The sequence below is a fragment of the Ptychodera flava genome, chromosome 11 (assembly GCF_041260155.1).
Source record: "Ptychodera flava strain L36383 chromosome 11, AS_Pfla_20210202, whole genome shotgun sequence".
Lineage (NCBI taxonomy): Eukaryota > Metazoa > Hemichordata > Enteropneusta > Ptychoderidae > Ptychodera > Ptychodera flava.
In genome coordinates this window covers 3,819,322-3,838,844 of record NC_091938.1, presented here as the reverse complement: position 1 = coordinate 3,838,844, position 19,523 = coordinate 3,819,322, and the positions used below count along the sequence as shown (strand labels likewise).

Here is a 19,523-nt window from a genome sequence, read left to right as displayed (position 1 = left end):
TGAACCAGGGATTATGTAAGATGTATACTGTTAGGGTAAAGGACAGGGTCAGTTTATATATTCTAGTTCTTGTAGTATGTTCCTATAGTCATGGTAATAAATAATTTCATTGCCAAGTACATTTGTAAGAATCGGGTTATGTTATAATGGATATTTCCAGCATCATAATCTCTCCTCAATATCTCAATTTCGAAGCTTGATCTCTTTATAGTTTTTGTAGCATGACTCATGCACCAAAAGAAAGATTGTACGACGGCTTGATTCATGAAGAACACATATTTCGTGATAATAATATCAAGAGTTTATTTAATCGGAGAGCTACATCAAATAAAGCATTTCCAAAACATTGTTGAGTACTCTGGTTGGTAACTGGAAGGGGCTTGAAATGATGAATGACCATTGGCAACTTTGCGGACATTACGCCACTTGCCGCGACCATGTAATACCTCTGTACATTCATAAGGAAGATACGCCTGCAAAGTCTAGAATTCTACTTTCGGTATAAAGACGTTTTAGACGGCATAGAAAAGCAAGAGCGCAATAACTTGTGAGCTGTAGGTCTGCCTTGGTGTCTATGCAAGGTCGGATGAAAATCCAAACGTAGATATGACCATGATCAGACAGTGTGGCGCAAGTACTTGATTTAGTCATAGTTAGGGACACAGTAGTCATAGTGAAATGAGTTTAGGGGTAACCAAGAGAAACAGAAGAAAAATACAGAAAATGGGACATAGAAAGTTGAACTGATCAACCCGTACACCAAGTCACCCTAATCTGAAAAAGGGAAAAATCATCTACTATAGCTATGGCATGTCAGTCTTATATTGATATATTGGCCTTTGTCTGCATTCTGAAAACACCTACCTGAGGGAACGTCATAATAAGGTCAAAAATTTAAATTAGGGCACCATAGAGTCTTTAGATTAGAGAAACCATTCAGGCGTAAAGTATGTCAAAGGCCTATAATTCACAATATGCATTATGAACACAGCCAAACCTCAATATAAACTGGTATTACAACATCTCTCACTACTTGTCGATCACCTGATATTTACAAAGCACTTTTCTTCAAACTAAAGCGCTATCGAAGTAATGCATTACTCCCTCGTCATCACATAAGAAGCTGGCTTCAGCCTTTCTTCAAATGACAACCACACTTTTTCTATCTGAATTTAATTTTTTTTAAGTGAATACAACTACCCGCTTCCTTGCTAACACCTACAAATTTGATCTTTACTAACCTCAAATACAAACTGCAGTTTTATACTAAATGTTCAGTGTTCTGCATTTAAACGTTAACAATTAGCAATTAGTGTTTATATACCCGGAAGGACATGGAAAGGGCGATGATAATTGTTAGATGTGCTGAAAGTACAATGATATGACAGAAGTGAAAGAAATTGTCAAGTGCAGGTCCAGCGAGATTACTGATGATTTGCACTTTAATGATATGTTTAATTTTAACCTTTGTTTCAATTTATATCGACAGTTACAACCATCATATTTGATAAACACTTGTATGCATATCACTCATAGGATCATTTGAGTGAACGTAAAGACATATAAAAGAGTTTTATAGCACCTGCTTGGTAGTTTGAATAAGTATCTAGTATTATAAATTTGTACCTTTAAGAATGACCTTACTACCTTTTGATAAATATCGAAAGGGATGTTGACTATAACATATCCGCTTACGGACAACTCTGCTTTCATCCTAAACACAATGCCGCTGTACTTAATACGTTGCGTCATTCATTATTATAGGTATTCGTACATCATAAATGGATGTGTAAGAAACGGACAATGTTATACTGTTTAAATTTAAAGCTAAATGATATCTCCTCTCACAGCAGGAACCCTTTATAGTTGGGCATAGTATGACTCATGCACTACAAATGAAGGCTTGATGTCCGACAATGTACGACAGCCTGAAAGAGATCGACAGAATATTCCTCAATTATTGAATAGTCGTGTAGAACGCCAGATGGCTTGCTATGAAATTTCAAAGGAAATACTATTGTTTTCTGTCTACTTTCACATGAGGTTCACATACTTTTAGCTTACTTACCTGCGAATTGCATCGTTCGGACGAGTTCAGTCTTTAATATTTCTAGGATATTGTTCACGCCTTCTTCACCCTAAAATTGTAACATTTCCCGTAATTAAGTCAAATCCATTCTGCGCAATACAAATCAACAATAACAAAAACGCATGTTTGTGGGGCAAACCTTCTAATACAGCAGTCAATTTTTGATTTAAGTTGCATACAATGTTAACATTGCTTCTAGCAGAAGCATTGAAAGTTGATCGTTCGATGAAAATTTGCAGATATATATAGATGAGACGACTTTAGTGTGAGATTATGGCCTCTCTCTACAAAGGAGCGTTCATGATATTGTGATTGTATTTAAGAGTTCTACACTTTACTTACAGAGCTATGGTCTAATGAAGGCCACTATGGTTATAGATCATTCATATTTGTCTTGCTTTGTAACTTTAACATTTCATTAATACCAATTTTATTTAAAACTTGTGTTATCTGACTTACATGTAGATTACATACATACATAATGTCGATACTCACCGAATGTGCAAGTCCATACAAAATAGGTCGACCAACAAACACTGCTTTTGCTCCTAGAGCCAATGCTTTGAATACATCGATGCCATTACGTATTCCGCCATCTATGTAGACTTCAACTCTGTCACCAATAGCTCTGACAACTTCCGGCAGTGCTTCTATCTGGATAATTGAACATTTGAGGACATGGCGAGCAACGTAAAGAAAACCTCAACTAAATCAGCCTGAATGATAATTATTAGTATATGGTATGTGTTGAGACTGCCCGGAGTATATGTGTACAATTTTCACAGCATGCGTTCTAGTAAAAATTATCACATACATAGATCCAGTTATCCCTATAGTATGCCGTCACACTATAAGTATACGACTACAATGAATCTATGTTCCAAACTTGGTGGAAATTGGACCTGGACTACTTTCGAACTAAACAAACAAAATCAGCTTTTCAGAACTGATTTCCAAATTACTGAAACGCAAAAGTGGGAGGGTAATGAAGCAAAGGGAAATATGGGGTATTAGAATATATATGTAAAATACAATATACTGTCGATACTAGAAGTTTTATGGATTTGTGTTTTTTCGTCGATTTGTGATCAATCGTTTGATTTTTTTACCGCTGACATTTTAATACGTGACGCTGCTATGTTGCCGACATTTTGTGTTGTCTACCTCGTCAAAAGAGCCCCTGTCGATGACACGACCCATCAAACAACATGATAAGCATAGACGATAACCCAAGACAAATAACAATCGTCCCTAAAGCAGAACGGATGTTTTCTGAAGCAAATTTGAAGGGCTTCAAGTTCATGATCAACGCTGCCAAGCTGAGGAAGCGAAGAGCGTTCTTCATTTCTGACAGCTACGACTATACTTCTCCGGGCTTGAGACGTATCACAAGAAATGCCGTTTTATTCTTCAAGGGCGACGATAGTTCATAAGATTTTCGGTACATTTGAACGTGCGCGTTATTGTTTTGTCCACGCATATTGTGCATCACGGTTCCTTAATTGTACCTCGTTGTTGAACATCTGTCGTTTGAGCTTCGGGACACTCGTTGCTCGTAGTCGTACCGATTTTTGAGTTAGAGCCGAACGTCGTTCTTCATTATATTAAAACAAGCCCATTTTATTCGTAAAATATTCAACATACAACTGATATTTTCGTAAACATAATAATTGATGATTTGGAAATTCCATACAAAGTTTGCAAAGCCGAATTCTTTGAATGATGATCAAATATTGACAATAATAACAACCCGTTCTTGATAGCCTCACCTATATGTCGCGACGTCCCGCTTGCACGTCCAGTCATTTGATAAATGTATTTCACTCGAATTGATGTTATAGTGCATACAAAATAAATACCTTGCATTGAAAATCCATGGTCTTTCGTATTTCCGCTTGATTCGTACAGAAAAGCCAGAACGAGAGTTTCTATAATCCATAATACTAGCTTCGGCGTGCTTGAAGTTAACCTCGAGTTGAGGACAAATGAGCGCGGTCAAATCACCTTTAACCTTGCAAGGACCGCATAACACAAGCGCACAAATACTTGTCAAATAGTCCAAGGCGTTAAGCGTGAAATATAATGCCTGAACTTTTTTCCCGGAAAAGTGAGTCTATGCATATAATCCCCCCGTATTCCTCACTCACATGGCTGCGTCACGGACGCGTATTTCCCCGTGTAGCGGCCGTGCGTATCCTGCTCGCCTGCGGCTTGGAGGAATACGGCCGCTACACGGGGAATCATTCGTCCGTGACGCAGGTTCACTCTATCGGAATACGGGGGATTACATTCTCATTTTGCTATATACTTTGGTTTTGTAAACACGTGCTATTATCCGATCAAACACTCTCACTGATTCATCACAAACATACCTCTCCTTGTGAAAAATGTCGACATGCCCAACAAACAATATTCAATGTTTTGCTAGACAACCATCATCTTTGCCAAGACAAGACAAAATGGCGAAGAAGTTTGGATAGTGGCTGTTTAAGCTTTCTTCACCATTAATCCCAAGAGGTGACATAGTATCGCTGCTGGGCGAATTAACTTTTTCCGAGACAAACTTTTTGTTATTCGCGTTAGGAATATGTTCTGAGTATATATAAATTTCACAAATTATTTTCATTACGGACCATGCTGGAACAGAGTCAAGAGCTCGACCTCCGTGATTTGATAGGCTCCCAGCGGGTGACGTAGTATCACCTCTGTGAGAAGTCACCTTCTTGAGAAGAACTTTTTGTTATTATTTTCATAACAGACCAACTGTGTAGTGAACTTACTGTTGCTGGTACGGAGTCAAGAGCCCGACCTCCGTGGTTTGATACTATGACAGCACTGGCACCATGATTGACCGCTAAGATGGCGTCTTCTGCCGTCAACACACCCTTGACAATGATTGGCAAATTGGTTTTTGAACACAGCCAATCAATGTATTCCCAAGTCGCAGATAAATCTCTAATGTTTATGTCATTCGGAATTCCATTCTCAAGTAGTGGACCCACATCATAACCCTGCAGAGAAGTAAACAATCGTATCAATCTTTTATTGTATATTCAATGACAATGGCGTCACAAATTTAAACATCTTTACCTAAACTACACTGAGTGTATGTGTATTCATATTTATTTGTTTCTGTACGTCTGCACAAGGACATTGCATATTCATAACGATCAATATAGAAAAATGGAAAAAACAGCCTGCGTTTCTGTTCTTGCGGCGTTTACCTTTGTGTCAAAATGTTAATTTTGAAATACTCAGGGAATATGTGCTATCAAAAAGTGACACGCCATCAATCTTTATAGTATTACACACATTCAGCTATTCCGCATGCCAAACATCACCACTGCAGCAGGTCAGGGTTTTTTAGTCTAGGGGAGCCCAATCAGAAGAATGCCTGTCTTTTTCCATCTAAGACTGACAGGATGTAGTTTTTTAATTATCATACAGTGAAAGTAAAACCCCACCCATTAGCTGGGTTCATGCTTTCAGATGCTCTTGACAACCAATGACATTAAGGTAGGATCTTATGTCAAGGTTAGGCTCCGAGGTCGATGGTATATTCTGGAATCGTGAACTGACATTCGTTTACTTGAATTAGCAGTCTTGCTGTGTCGTATTGCAAGCCTACGGCAGAGTTACTAGAAAGAATCAGATGTGGCAGGTATACAATCCTGATAGCATTTTTTTTTTTGGCGGGGAGAGGGCATGCTTCATTTCCACTTTTACCTTTCAAAATATCGTAAAATTATCAAACTTCATAATTGATTTGTTGTTAAAGTCGAAATTCGCAGTTCTGACACTGTGGTGGATTTAAGTATAAATAAAATGATCAAACCTGTAAATACTTTTCTAAATGCCCGTAGCCATGGTTGTCAACAGTTCTACGGAAGTAAACAGGTACGTCCTCTTTATAATGAGCTCTGTTGCAGTTTGCAAGTGAAGGGTTGTCAATGGTGACAGCAAGGCCATTGTAGTGCGAACGTTCAGCTCTTCTGACCAAATCCAGAGTCACGGTACGATTTCGAAATGCATAAAGATTTAACCATTTCAATCCATTCGGTGTTTTTGCTACTACCATCTCCAACGATTTATTGGCATGCATGCTCAATATCATACAAGTTCCCATTTTCTCCGCAGCTGTGCAGTAAACCAAATTGATTCTGTTAAGTCTTGGCGGGAAGTATGGACATTTCATGCATTTTTTAAAGAATCGTCGAAGAATTCTCATTAGTGCAGAGTATCCTCATGTAATAAGGCAAATTTATAATCACTTTTATTGTGAAAAGGTATATTCAAGTGAACGTCGAAATAATGATACACTTTATTGTCTGTTCCAATCATAGCAAAACTAAAATATGTCGAAATAAGCCAAACGTTCGTTTTTGTTTTTATAGCATATACATTACATTCATCGCAATCCATTGCACTTTCAATAATGGTAAAAAATGGTAACTAAGTTTTCTTTAACCAATGTAGACGATATCTCAAAAATGCAGCTGAAGAGTTATAATAGAGAACATTTTGAAAGCGAACTTATAATGTTATTGTTTAATATGTAGGTAGCCTCCTAAGTTGAATATGACAAGGTCCATAGGAACCTTCATAAGAATTTTGATCAGTGATTTTGGTGAAGCAGCAATTTTTGTGATTTATAGGCAATACCAGGCTGACGTTTGAAATAGGCTGTAACCTGCTTCTTCTAGATGAGATTCAGACAGGTCAATCATAATGCTCTATGCTATACCAATATCCATTCCCTCTATCTTTGATGTTCCTTTTGTTGTTACCTTTGGCTGTAGCTACCTCTGCATCAGGGTGAGCCATTCCTTGGCATCCAGTTGGGGCAATGCATATTGGGATATCTACTCTCTGGCCAAGGAGAGATGCTGACACGTCACATGAAGACACATCTTGCAATACACGGGGCCGAATACGAATTCTTTTCAAAGAAACAAATTAATAAGAATTTATGATTTTGAAATTATTTGTTAATATTACAAAAATTGCACATTGGAAGGAGATAAGTCGGCGGAACAAAATAACAAGCGTGATCAAATAAAAGTAATCGCTTAAAGATACAGCCTCCTTGACATGGTACACTTATTTGCGTACGAACTGATCATTTATAGGCTGTATAAACATGATGCAACGGTCCATATTTTTCAGATGCAGATAGTTTGTTCAGGCAACCTTTAGGAACACTTTGAACTCACAAAAATATTAGTAAAATGTGTTTTTCTGAAAATGAATATATACGGTACAAATAATTATAACTTTGAACTAACCATTCATGGCAGTTGTATGTATGGTTTGGTGTACAAACATAAGAAAACATATTGAAATTCAGTACATACACAGAATTCAGTTTCCCTTTTATTTGGCAAGTCTGTCTCGTGATGTGCAATATCCATCAGCAAAGGAAACATGTGATCTGGTCACAGCACAGAGACTGCTCTCTTAAAGGTTATTAATGACATATTGTTAGCACTTGATGCAAAACATGATGTATTTTTGGTTTTACTTGATCTTTCTGCAGCGTTCGATACCGTTAATCATAATATTTTATTAAGTCGGCTGTCAGACCTTCTTGGTGTTTCAGGAAATGCGCTTAATTGGTTCCGCTCATATCTTTCTAACCGTAGCCAGTGTGTTATTATCGATTCCACAAAATCATGTTTCCGTCAAATTGATACCGGGGTTCCACAAGGGTCCGTTCTTGGCCCTATGCTATTTAATGTATATTTATCTCCTTTGGGGAAATTAGTTGCAAGTCATGGTTGCCTGTATAGTTTTTATGCAGATGATTCATCATTATATATGTCTTTTAAGATCAATGAAGCTTCTGTGACAGCCAGTAATCTTGAACTTTGTATTTCACAAATTAGGTCCTGGATGTCTGCTAATTTCCTTTGTTTGAATGATGATAAAACTGAATTTGTAACTTTCTCTGCATCTTCCAGTAATGCTTCGGATGATAGAATACAGGGGATACGGGTCGGTGACACCGTGATTCCTGCTCAAAGTCAGGCAAAAAGTCTTGGAGTTATCCTATGTTCTGGTCTTACGATGTACCCTCATGTCAACAATATCTGCCGCTCAGCTATTTTTCACTTACCGTGCATTGCAAATATTCGCAAATATCTTTCTAGATCAGACACGGAACAGTTGATTCACGCTTTTGTGACATCACGCATTGATTCATGTAAATCGCTTCTTTATGGTCTTCCGAAATATTCAATTAATCGCCTTCAACGTATCCAGAATATAGCTTCCAGAATTGTAACTCGCTCAAGAGTCACTGAGCATATCACCCCGATTTTGTTTCAGTTGCATTGGCTGCCTGTGTCTCAACGTATTGTTTTTAAGATTCTTATCTTCATCTATAAATGTATCCATTCACTCGGTCCAACTTATCTTTCTATCATGGTTAATTTGTACGTCCCAACCCGTAATCTAAGGTCCGCTGACCAATTTAAACTGTGTCAAAGCAGGTCGCGCACAAAGAAATATGGGGGCCGTGCGTTCAGTATTGCCGCCCCCTTTTCATGGAACAATCTTCCAATTGAGGTTCGTCGCTCCCCAAGCCTGCCAAGTTTTAAATCTAGTCTTAAAACATTTCTTTTTAATTCTGCTTTTGACAGAACTCATTCATTATATTTTTTTGTTTTTGTTTTGTATTTAATTCTTGTAACCTTTTTAAAATTGATTGTATTTTACCCAGTGTCTCTGATCACACTATTTGTGTGGATTTAGTCGCTTTATAAATGAATAAATTATTATTATTATTATTATTATTATTATTATTATCTAACATTTGTTTATACATATGTCCATACAAACCTTTTATAAGCCTTCCTGTTCTGCTCCAATGTAATCTCTTCATCACTACCAGAGACATAGTATGACCACGCTATTTCATGCACTCTTCCTTTGAAAACATTTTCATATTCTGCTACACTCGCCAGTTTATCAGTCATCACGGGTCTACAGGCTAGACGTACCAGATATGAACTGAAAATGCTTACGTGTTTCATTATATATTGCAGTTTTGTGTACATTTAAACTTTTGCCACATGTTTGCAACTTCATTGAAAGTATTCATGATCAACATTATGAACAATGTTCACCACATCATCATCAGATATGCAAATTATAAATTACCTGACATGGAAATGCGAAATGACTTTCAATATTGTTTTACCTGGATTCACCAATTTATATAGCATGTTTCACCAACTTTCATCAAGCAAATCCCGTTACATATCCCTAATAAGGAAAGTTCATTAAATATGCAACTTAGAAATTGGCTGAAAAAAATGCTAAATGATTCTGGATAATGTAATCATAGTGTCTTCAATGTACATAGCAAGTTTCGTCAACTTTGGTCGAGTCCATCAAAATATATATCCTTAATTAGGAAAGTTCATTAAATATGCAAATTAGGAATTAGCTGATATAAAAATGTCTAACGACTTTCAATAATGTTAACGACTTTCAATAATGTTATATCATAGTATCTTCAATGTACATAGCAAGTTTCATCAACTTTGGTCAGGTAAATTCAGATAAATATCCCTAATTAGAGAATTCATTAAATATGCAAATACGGAATTGGCCGAAATAAAAATGCTTAATGACTTTGAATATTGTTGTATCATTGTATCTTCAATGTACGTAGCAAGTTTCATCAACTTTGGCTAGGTCAAGCGAGATATATATCCCTTATTAGAAAAAATAATTAAATATGCAAATTAGGAATTGCCTGAAGTAAAAATTCTTATTAACTTCCAATAATGTAATATCATAGTATCTCAATATACATAGCAAATTTCATCAATTTTGGTCAAGTAACTTCAGATAAATATCCCTAATTAGCAAAGTTCATTAAATATGCAAATTAGGAATTACATTTAATGTCATCCCTTAATACTTTTCACAGCTGATATATGTTGATGTGATCAGCATTTGTAGCAAATCTCATCAAAGTTTGTGCAGTCCTTGTTAATTTTATCTGTTTTTTGTAAATCATTAATTATGCAAATGAGCAAAATGTATGCAAGCAACACTCACCAAAAAATAATCAGTTCTTGCCATTTGCCAACTGAATCTATATATCAGATTTGATTTTGATCTGATCGACCCTTTTGAGATATCGGACCAACAGACAGACAGACAGACATCGCTGCGACATAAACTCATGTGTGTGAACACGTGAGCTAAAATTCAGTAAACCTTGAAGTGGCAAGCGGCTAATTAACGTTTTTACGTGAATACGATATTTTGTGAGAAAATCAAAATTTACTTGACGAACATGTACAGTTTTATAGGTTGAGAGAAAACTGGTGATTAAGATGATGCTTTCATTTACTATTACCGTTTACATTGTGGTCGTACAACTGGTCTCCAATAGAAAATAAACCAAAATACGCAAAGGTACAGCTCGTTTGTGGGACGCGATGAAAGAAATTCACCCACTGATGCTTTTTATAAGTCGACCACAAAAAATAAATGCCATCAAAGGCATATCACGCAAGACAACTTCACTTTAAACTCAAACTTTACGGAAAAACCGTGACAATCATTTTTTTTTCAATTATCGCTTGCATACTCTTTATCGTCATAAAATTACACCCTTATGTGTAGGCCTCTACTTAGCTGCGTTGAAATGAGGCGGGTAGGACGGTGTTAAAAATACTGGGTTTCCATACGATGTAAGGATTGTGCCAGCAATGCGCCTTTTCCGTTATCATGGGTCGGCTCACTGTCGACAATAACGTCTCAAGCCATAAGCGACGCAGTATGGAGTTTGCTGCCTCGAGGATAATGTTAAACTAAAATCTGCATGGGAAGCTACCTTGTCTGCGTTTGCTTAGCAAATCACATGCGCAATGACAAAAAGATTTGGTGAAAAATTTGCATGTTTAGCGTACCGCTGTATTTCGACATTAGGCTGCGTTCACAAAAAAACGGTTAGAGGGGCTGGAGGAATTCAGGGGGGGATTCGAAAATTTAGGGGGTAGTAGAGGGGGGACTTGAAAATTTTGCTCTACCTGTAGGGGGGGGGAACTTGAAAATTTTTGGTTCCCTTTTGTATTTTACATTTTCCAATTCCAAGTTTTAGGTAATTCAATGAAATATGAATACCATTTTTATGTCATCAAAATGATGCAATGTTAGTAATAATTTAACAAAATCTAGAACCATTTTGTCACATTTCATGACTTTTATCTCGAAAAAATCTTAACGTGTGATTTGTCGTAAAAAACAAACTTGAGCCTAGTAAAAAGGGCAAAAGCTGCAACCGTTAATGATTTCTGCAATATTTCTATGGAATATAACAACTATAGTTTCTTGCTATTTCCCTACAGCATGCTCAAACACACAATATTTAGTTTGTCGGCAAAGCCTGTATATATAAATATAAATATGTATTTGGTGATAATTTAATTGGAGTCCAGACTGACATTCAGTTGTCAGTGATGCAAATGCATGGTACACATACATAGGCTGCGATAGCAATCTGAATACTAGACAATTCAACATGTTGTAGGGAGTAGAACAAGAATGCAGTTGTAAAACTGAACAAAATATTGCCAAAATTATCAAAGTTAATACAGCTACTGCCTAAGGGTAGTGTCACTATCATTAATGATCTGCTACTGCAGTGTCACTGTCACTGCATACCTGAACAGTGACAGAGATAGCTCTAACTCTGATGTACATGGTAGTTGAAGAAAAGTTTGGGTCAAATGACGCTCATGACAGTGAAACATACTTGTAAACAAGATCAGGCCAGAGAGCAACACATGGAAGAACACATAGAAATTTTTGATATCTGGCATATGAGAATAATCAAATATTAAAGAAAAAAGATAGGGTCACCATGCCTGATTTTCTAAATTTTCACATTCGTGTCATAAAATGATACAGAAGTAAAACTTTGAACAGTAAAGACTAAAAGAAAAAATATGTGACCAAATGGAATTATTTATTTTTTAACCAAATTTGCAATTATTACACCCAAAATTTCAGAGATTAAAACATTTGTTTGATGGAATATTTTAACCTTCCAGTATTGTCAATTTTGAGTAGCATCTAATCCATATATGTCTTGCAGTTTTGAAACAAAGTTTTGGTAGGTCACTGTGCAATATGGCAATTAGCCAGAATTCACAATTTGCCTACTCTCTCATGATTGTCATTTTGTGTGCTCTTCAGCAGGGGCAGTTGACCTGGCCAAAGTTGGATTAACTCAAGTTGGCTTTTATACCAATAAATCTAAAATATTCACTGATGCATTTAAAGAACTTGTCTTTGGAATATGACTATAAGTGCTAATACAGGTAGTGTTGAACACCTGTGAGCAGAACGGCGCAATACATGTTTATTTTTTCTACGCTTACATCCTTTACAAATATGCGGTCTGTGATAGTTGGGGGCACTTGAAAAATTTTGACCATATAGAGGGGGCATTTGAAAATTGTTTAGGGTACTTAGGGGGGATCTGAAAAAAAAATTCAATCGAGATTCCTCCAGTCCCCCCTAATCGTTATTTGTCAACGCAGCCTTATGTCACTCTGTCCAGTCCGCACGACCATTATAGCGTTATGTTTTGAGAGAGGGTCTCTGCCCGAATAAACACCCGTGGTGAACAACGTTGTTCCACAGGGTCAGTTGTGAGAGGCGAATGTCCCAACACTTCTAACATACGTTGTAAAATAAATTGTTTGCTTTGATTGATGTGATTGTGTCGACGGCATATTCTTGATAACAGTTAGTTTGTGTGTTCAACTGATAAAAAAGTCAACGGTTGTGCTTACTTTATCGTTTCGCATGAGGAGAGTCCGTGCTCACCCCTTTGCCCTGTTATGATGTTGGAATAAAGGAACTTAGTAGTGTCTACATCATGGAATATCACGCTTGATTCGAGAAGAAATCATGTTTCGAGGATAATTATATAAACAGCTTTCTTAATAAGAGCGATTTATCGAATACAGTATTTCTGAAAATGTGTAAAGTACTAGTTGTTAAATGTAACTGGGCGTTAACGATTGAATGACCTTGGCAATTTTGAGGGCAATACTGCACTTTCCAAGGTCACATAATCCCTATGTGAATCAGTCAAGAAGATACGCTGCAAAGTCTAGTACGCAACATCCTGTAAAATGTTGAATTGAAGAGACACCGATGACAACACAATAACTTTTGGGCAGTATGTCTGCCTGTAATGTCTTTGTAGGGTCACATGCATGTCTCAAGACGGACCTTGCTTTCATCAGGCAGTGTCGCACAAGGTGCATCTGGATACGGGTTAGGGTCAAGAAGTCATAGTGAAACGATTCTAGGGGAAGCCAAGAGAAATAAAAGGACAAATAAAGAAAACGGGACATAGAAAGCTGAATCGACCTACCGGTAAACAAATTACAGCAAATCTGATACAGTAAAGGAAATAAAATTGTAAACCAAAGGAGTCAGCTGTCTGGATTGTATGTTGATTTGTTGATGTATTTTGCATTCAGCACGAAAGAGGGCAAAAGGTTAAATGTCGGACACGGGTTACATGGTTGACCCGAAGAACATTGTGCCCACAAATCAATTTATGAATTAATTTATGAATTAAAGTAAAGTAGACATGCATATTGTCGTTTAATCAAAATGTAGAGAGCCGCCCAGTCGCCCTTACAGTGTGAAGTACCTACTCTGAAAAATCACAAGCACATCGTCCCTCATCTAATAATGGGGTTATCCATAATAATAAGATGTAGCCGACGACGACGACGACGACAATGATGATGATGATGATAACAGAAAAGCAATTACGGTTACACTCTGGATTTGTAATAGTGGCACAGAATACAGCTGAGAATAGCTAGCTATAGCAAATAGTTAACGATGCGACTCAGGTTCAAAGGTCAATTTGAGCATTTTTTTATTTCAAATTTCGAACCACTGACACGCGGCCTTTCTTTTTGGGAAAAGTGTTGGGTCACATCGTACCGGGAAATTCCTGAAATATTACTAAAATGGCAAACTATCAGCTAATACCGTCTTAATGGCGGCGGATTACTGACCACGATATCTTTGATAAACACGCAGAGATTATGCATAGGCTTGGCGCATGCGCTATCTTCAACGCTGCTCAGTGTTCTGAACTCCGCAGGTATCGGTACGGCCATGGAGGTAGTAGAGAGCCTCCATGGTACGTCAAACACGTCCAGCAAACCAAAGCCGGTGCTCGCGCTCGGTACCGTCGAAAAAGCAAGCGGGGTCCCCAAAGCCAACCTTAAAAAGACGGCAACGTGCGAAAAGGTCGATTTAAATGTAAAACAGTCCGACTCATACTGCATTATAACAACGATCAAGAACGTAGCGAAGAGTCAGATTTGACCGAGGACGCTGTCAGTAACGGAGACGTGCTCAGTTAAACAACAGTGATAGTATCTGACACGCTGCTTTTCGAACATATTAGGCTATGCTGATTATATACCCAAGTCCTAAAATTGGCCGTGAGCGAGATGAAACTTCTCTAAGTTACGATAATTTTATCTCTCTTGCTGTACATGCTTGGTGTTTGTATCGTGTTCTTTTATATTTTTAAACTCGAAGTTTCATCTTTCTATCGTGCAGCCTTTTCGTGTCTGCCGATTTCAGAAATCTTGAGCAACACCGTACCGATAACACGCGACATTTATGTCATGGAGTTTCCCAAGCGAGTGCATGAGTTCATACACACATTATGCAGATTCACAAGAGCAAGTTCACCGATCTGCTATTTTTCAAAACGAAATGCAAATATTTTTTTATTTCATGCCTTTTCTTTCTTTAAATATAACCCAAAAATTAAATTACGTAAAACGTGGATTGCGAGAGCAATTTTTGCCATATGAGGTCAGTCATCAAAAGTTTGATTTAAAGAAAAATCTCCGAATAATTATGTGTGCGCTGGTATTGCGCTGGTATTACGCAAGTCGAGTGACTCCACTGTAGACTAATCGATACGGATAACTGTGCTGTCATCCTAAACACAATGCCGCTGTACTTAATACGTTGCGCTGTTCATTATTATACGTATTCGTACATCATAAATGGATGTGTAAGAAACGAACCATGTATAATGTACATATAATAAACAAAAATTACTATTTTGCGACATTGTCAAATCCCAACCTGTTGGGCGTACGGTATCGATCAAATTTGCAGCTGCCGGAACACGATGTCCGATCAATTTCTCTGCACTCCCGTCCCCGCGGAAAACACTGATAAGTGCATTACACGGAATAATATGGAAATCCGGTCACGACATGCGACATGCGACCTGCGACTTCAAAACTGCGATCTGCGTCCTGCGAGTTTGAAACATGCGACCTGCGACTTCGGCATTTAGACCTAGATGTAACCTGCGACTTCACAACAGCGACCTGCGTCCTGCGTGTTTGTCAAACTGCGACCTGCGACTTCACAACCGCGACATGCGACAACAACACGTAACGTTTCATGGTGTTTTCCTCAGTATTAGATTGGAAGCGTCTTGCGTGAACTTTAACCCTTTGAGCGCCAAAGTCTATTTTTGTCCCCTTTATAAAATAAATTTTTGCAAAAATTTTGAGCAAAACCTGTAGCCAATGAAATGTGATGTCGATTTGGTCGAAAAATTATCAACAAATTACAGAAAATTCATACAATTGGTTAAATTTTGCACTAAAAGTGTGGTGGGAGAAAATTACAGCGCTCAAAGGGTAAAACGTAGAATTGAGATTGAACGTTCAACATCGATTAATTAATAAGCCATTGCTTTCGCTTTGGTAAATCGTTCACCAAGTCTGGCAAAACTCAATACATGTACACACCAGTTCACTCATTTTCATCTGGAGAGATAATTTTATGACGGAAATGTTTACAGTCCGTGTTAATGCATGGAAAATAATATGCTACGTGATAGGCATTTATATGTTTATATTATAATTTCAAATTATTTTAGATATTCTCCGTCTGCCTTACCTCGCTTCTTTCCTTATGTTATCGACAAACCTTTTGATTTTTAGATATCGCCGGTATTTATCCTCATTTCACTGTGGTATTACCAGCTAGCTGTCTGTTTAATTCATCAGTTGCCCCCCCCGTATCATAACTGAGTCAATGTCATTGCAAACATTAGAATTTTCAGTTATTGTCGCTCATTTTCTAACATTTCAAGTTTTGTTCCAATTCTCCAGTGATTGATCATCGGATGTTGCCATCCTTTCGTCTAATTTCATTTTTACTTTTTCGTCAACAAATCGAATTGATTTGATATCCAACTTTTTGTTCAGTTGGAAAAATAAAAATATTCTTACTGGTTTATTTCGGACTACATTTGTCTACACAAATAACATATGCAAAGTAAAGCAGTTAAAATAATACTGATGTTGACAGAAGTGCAATCCAAACATATTTGCTAACCATGAATAGCCAGTGACCGACTTTCTCTACCGATAACGCGAGTTAAAACTGTAAAACAGGACATCATTAAACACTCCTACAATCCTATTTTCAGTGTTTAAGCCTAATATGTACATACTATAATATGTACATATTATTTTGTGTGTGTATATAATATTTTAGATCATGTGGGCAGAAAAGTTCCAGAAACTAACTCTGATGTAGACGTTTAAAACCCTATTGCTATTGCATTATTTCAGATCAGTTTGCCTTTCGTAAGAAGGAAAATAAATTTGTGCTCTTCGTTTGTGGAATTCTCTACCGTCACACCTTCGTGCACTTCTATCGCTGGTTGAATTCTTTCGCTGGCCGATTTTTGCATAGGCCAACGGTGCGAAAATTATGCTCTGGTCGCGAGAATGCGGTAAACTGGCTGTTTTAATACAGTGCAATGGTGTCCCTCGTGTTTTTCAGGCTCGTGTTCAGAGCAATGGTGCGAACAAATCAAGACTGATGTCGCAGTTTGACAAACACGCAGGACGCAGTACTAGGTCGCTGTTGTGAAGTCGCAGGTTACACCATGGAGGTAGTACTACCTCCATGGTTACACCTAGGTCTAAATGCCGAAGTCGCAGGTCGCATGTTTCAAACTCGCAGGACGCAGGTCGCAGTTTTAAAGTCGCAGGTCGCATGACGCATGTCGTGACCGGATTTCCATAGAATAACCAAAGAAAAAACCAACAAACCAGAAAACTAAACAAAACGCGGTAAAACCTAGCTTTTATACCCCATACCAGCGGGAACAGAACTATTGGTTCAAAGATCATGAAGCCCATTGGCTATACAAAGTCTTCAAAAGTCATGCGTTAAAACAAAGTCTTGTTTTCGATTATATTCACATGGTTACGTTATACAACTTTACAGTCCTATTTGAACATCAGGCTACACGAAAAACACGAAACAAATAAAAAATATAACGAACAGCTATCGACAATTTCACAATCTTGCAAGACATACGGCTGGACACTTGGGCGATACAGGACATCGTTCGGGCCTCCGGCCCATTCATTTTGTCAAACAGAGTTGTTGTTCATTCATAAATGTTCATGACCCCTGGACGGCTATCGATGTTTTGATACATTCAGTAATGATTGACAGATAAATGTATTAAAGTTAACAAATTTTACAACTTTCACGTAGCTGACAAATCCTGTGATTGGTAGCGTTTAGATAATAGTTGGCGCGTTCTCGGAATTCAGTCTGTTTTACCCAGAAACGAACCGCTGGTCTCCATAATTACGATGCAAATTTTGGCCTTGAAGTGATCAGTATTTCAATCCGTGGTCAATGTTGTGTTAAACATTATAACTCAATCGTGTTTTTGCTGTCGTTTTTAACATTGCAACTTTCTGAATAGTGGAATTTCACTTGCAGAATGGACGTCTTTCATACGTTTATGATTGCGGCTTCTTGGATGGTTCAGTACGCATGGGGTAATAGATTGCCTGTAAGTTTCACCGGGAAAAGCGACAGCGGTTACAGAGTTGCTCTTAGCCTCTACATTTCACAAAAACATCAGTATCGAAGTTTTCATCTTTTAAACTGTTGTCGCCATTTGATTTCGATTTTGAAATCTTAAACTTGTCACTTAGGAATTTGTTTTGGCGTACGCGATTGCTGCTACGAGCAGCTGGTTTGCCAATGTGGGTTTGGCGTTCATTACACGTCCTGTAGACGACAGACTGCCAAAGTACATTGCTTGAATTTCACTATCACTTCACCATCAATGCTTTCATCTTACGTTTATCTTTCGATTCACGCTATTATAAGACGGCAAACATTTAGCAACTCAAGTTGTGCGTGTATGATATGAAACACGGCAGGAATAAAAAAACCAGAGCGTAAGGAGATGAACCCGCGCACCGGTACATGTCACTGCCCCTCGTGAAGGGACTGTGTTTATGTCGATAAAATAAAATGAAATAACACCATTGAAAATGGTATGCTGGACGAGAGAGAGAGAGAGAGAGAGAGAGAGAGAGAGAGAGAGATGAACTGGTAACTGCTCTACCGTATCTTTTTCATGTTGATTTACATTCTACAAAGATACGAGAAACAGCCGATCGATTTTTTCCACTGAAAACTGGAGCGTAAACATTCAAATGAAATAACACAAACTCACTTTTATTTTTGGAGCCTTGGGTAATCTATAAAGCACTATAAGGCTAAATCTGTATTGAGAAAGGGGTACTGTATACAGATACTTTTGGTCGAGCGAAACGTCAATTGGGAAAGGGCAACGCGTACGGCAGTTGGCACCAGGAGTTGGCAGAAGTTATCGGAGCTATCTATGCTTATTCATTTGCAGTCCTGTGATCAGACATGATTCGTAACACTCTGAAAAAGCCATAAAATAACTTACCTGCTGTATATCAACAACATATAACTGTATGATTCTCAAAGATAGCTACGTTAAATACGTCACTCTGCAACAGTCATACCGATCACGGTTGCTAGCAGGTACATCATGTCGGCCTTGGATCAACTGCTTTCATGACGACATTGACTATGCGCTTGCGCACTTGATGTTGCACATGATCTAGGGCTGGACCCTTAGTACTAAAGGGTGGGGTTTTTAATACTCTGTATAACTTTTGTCTCCATAGGACCTTGCCACCAATTTCCTTATTTTGATGTTTTTTTTTTTTAAATAAACGTTTCATCAGCCGCCTGTTACACAGTACTGGAGATTTCCCATCATGATTGGTACCCTCGGAAACTCCTCAGTGGTCTACTGTGTCTCCCATTGTACATATATTCACAGACTGTTTTTAAAATTCTGAAAATGTACTTTTATGGACACCTTTATTCTAAATTCCTATTTCAAATGATTTAGAAAAATGTGCTTGATTGAGAAAGAAGATAGCATTTTTGTAAATTTTTCCACTGATTGTGTCTTCTGCTATACAGAATAAGGTGATGGAAAGTAGGGAGACTAGTTGCACTTACTTTGTGA

At 37.7% G+C, this 19,523-nt stretch overlaps 1 protein-coding gene across 2 annotated transcripts; it reads right to left on the bottom strand.

Annotated features, from left to right (window-relative positions):
• Window positions 1-278: 278 nt before the first annotated feature.
• On the bottom strand, window positions 279-13,606 carry LOC139143316 (uncharacterized). 2 transcript variants are annotated; one of them, XM_070713547.1, is made up of 8 exons: window positions 13,500-13,606; window positions 8,930-9,100; window positions 6,877-7,028; window positions 5,925-6,226; window positions 4,870-5,100; window positions 2,585-2,743; window positions 2,069-2,138; window positions 279-1,928 (listed from the first exon to the last, which is right to left on the bottom strand). In XM_070713547.1, exons 2-8 carry the CDS (start codon window positions 9,064-9,066, stop codon window positions 1,861-1,863), a joined length of 1,119 nt encoding a protein of 372 aa, XP_070569648.1. In that variant the 5' UTR covers window positions 9,067-9,100; window positions 13,500-13,606; the 3' UTR covers window positions 279-1,860. The 2 variants fall into 2 exon arrangements, with proteins under 2 accessions (XP_070569648.1, XP_070569647.1); XM_070713546.1 differs by having other exon boundaries at window positions 8,930-9,080; window positions 13,500-13,597.
• Between the last annotated feature and the right edge of the window lie 5,917 nt (window positions 13,607-19,523).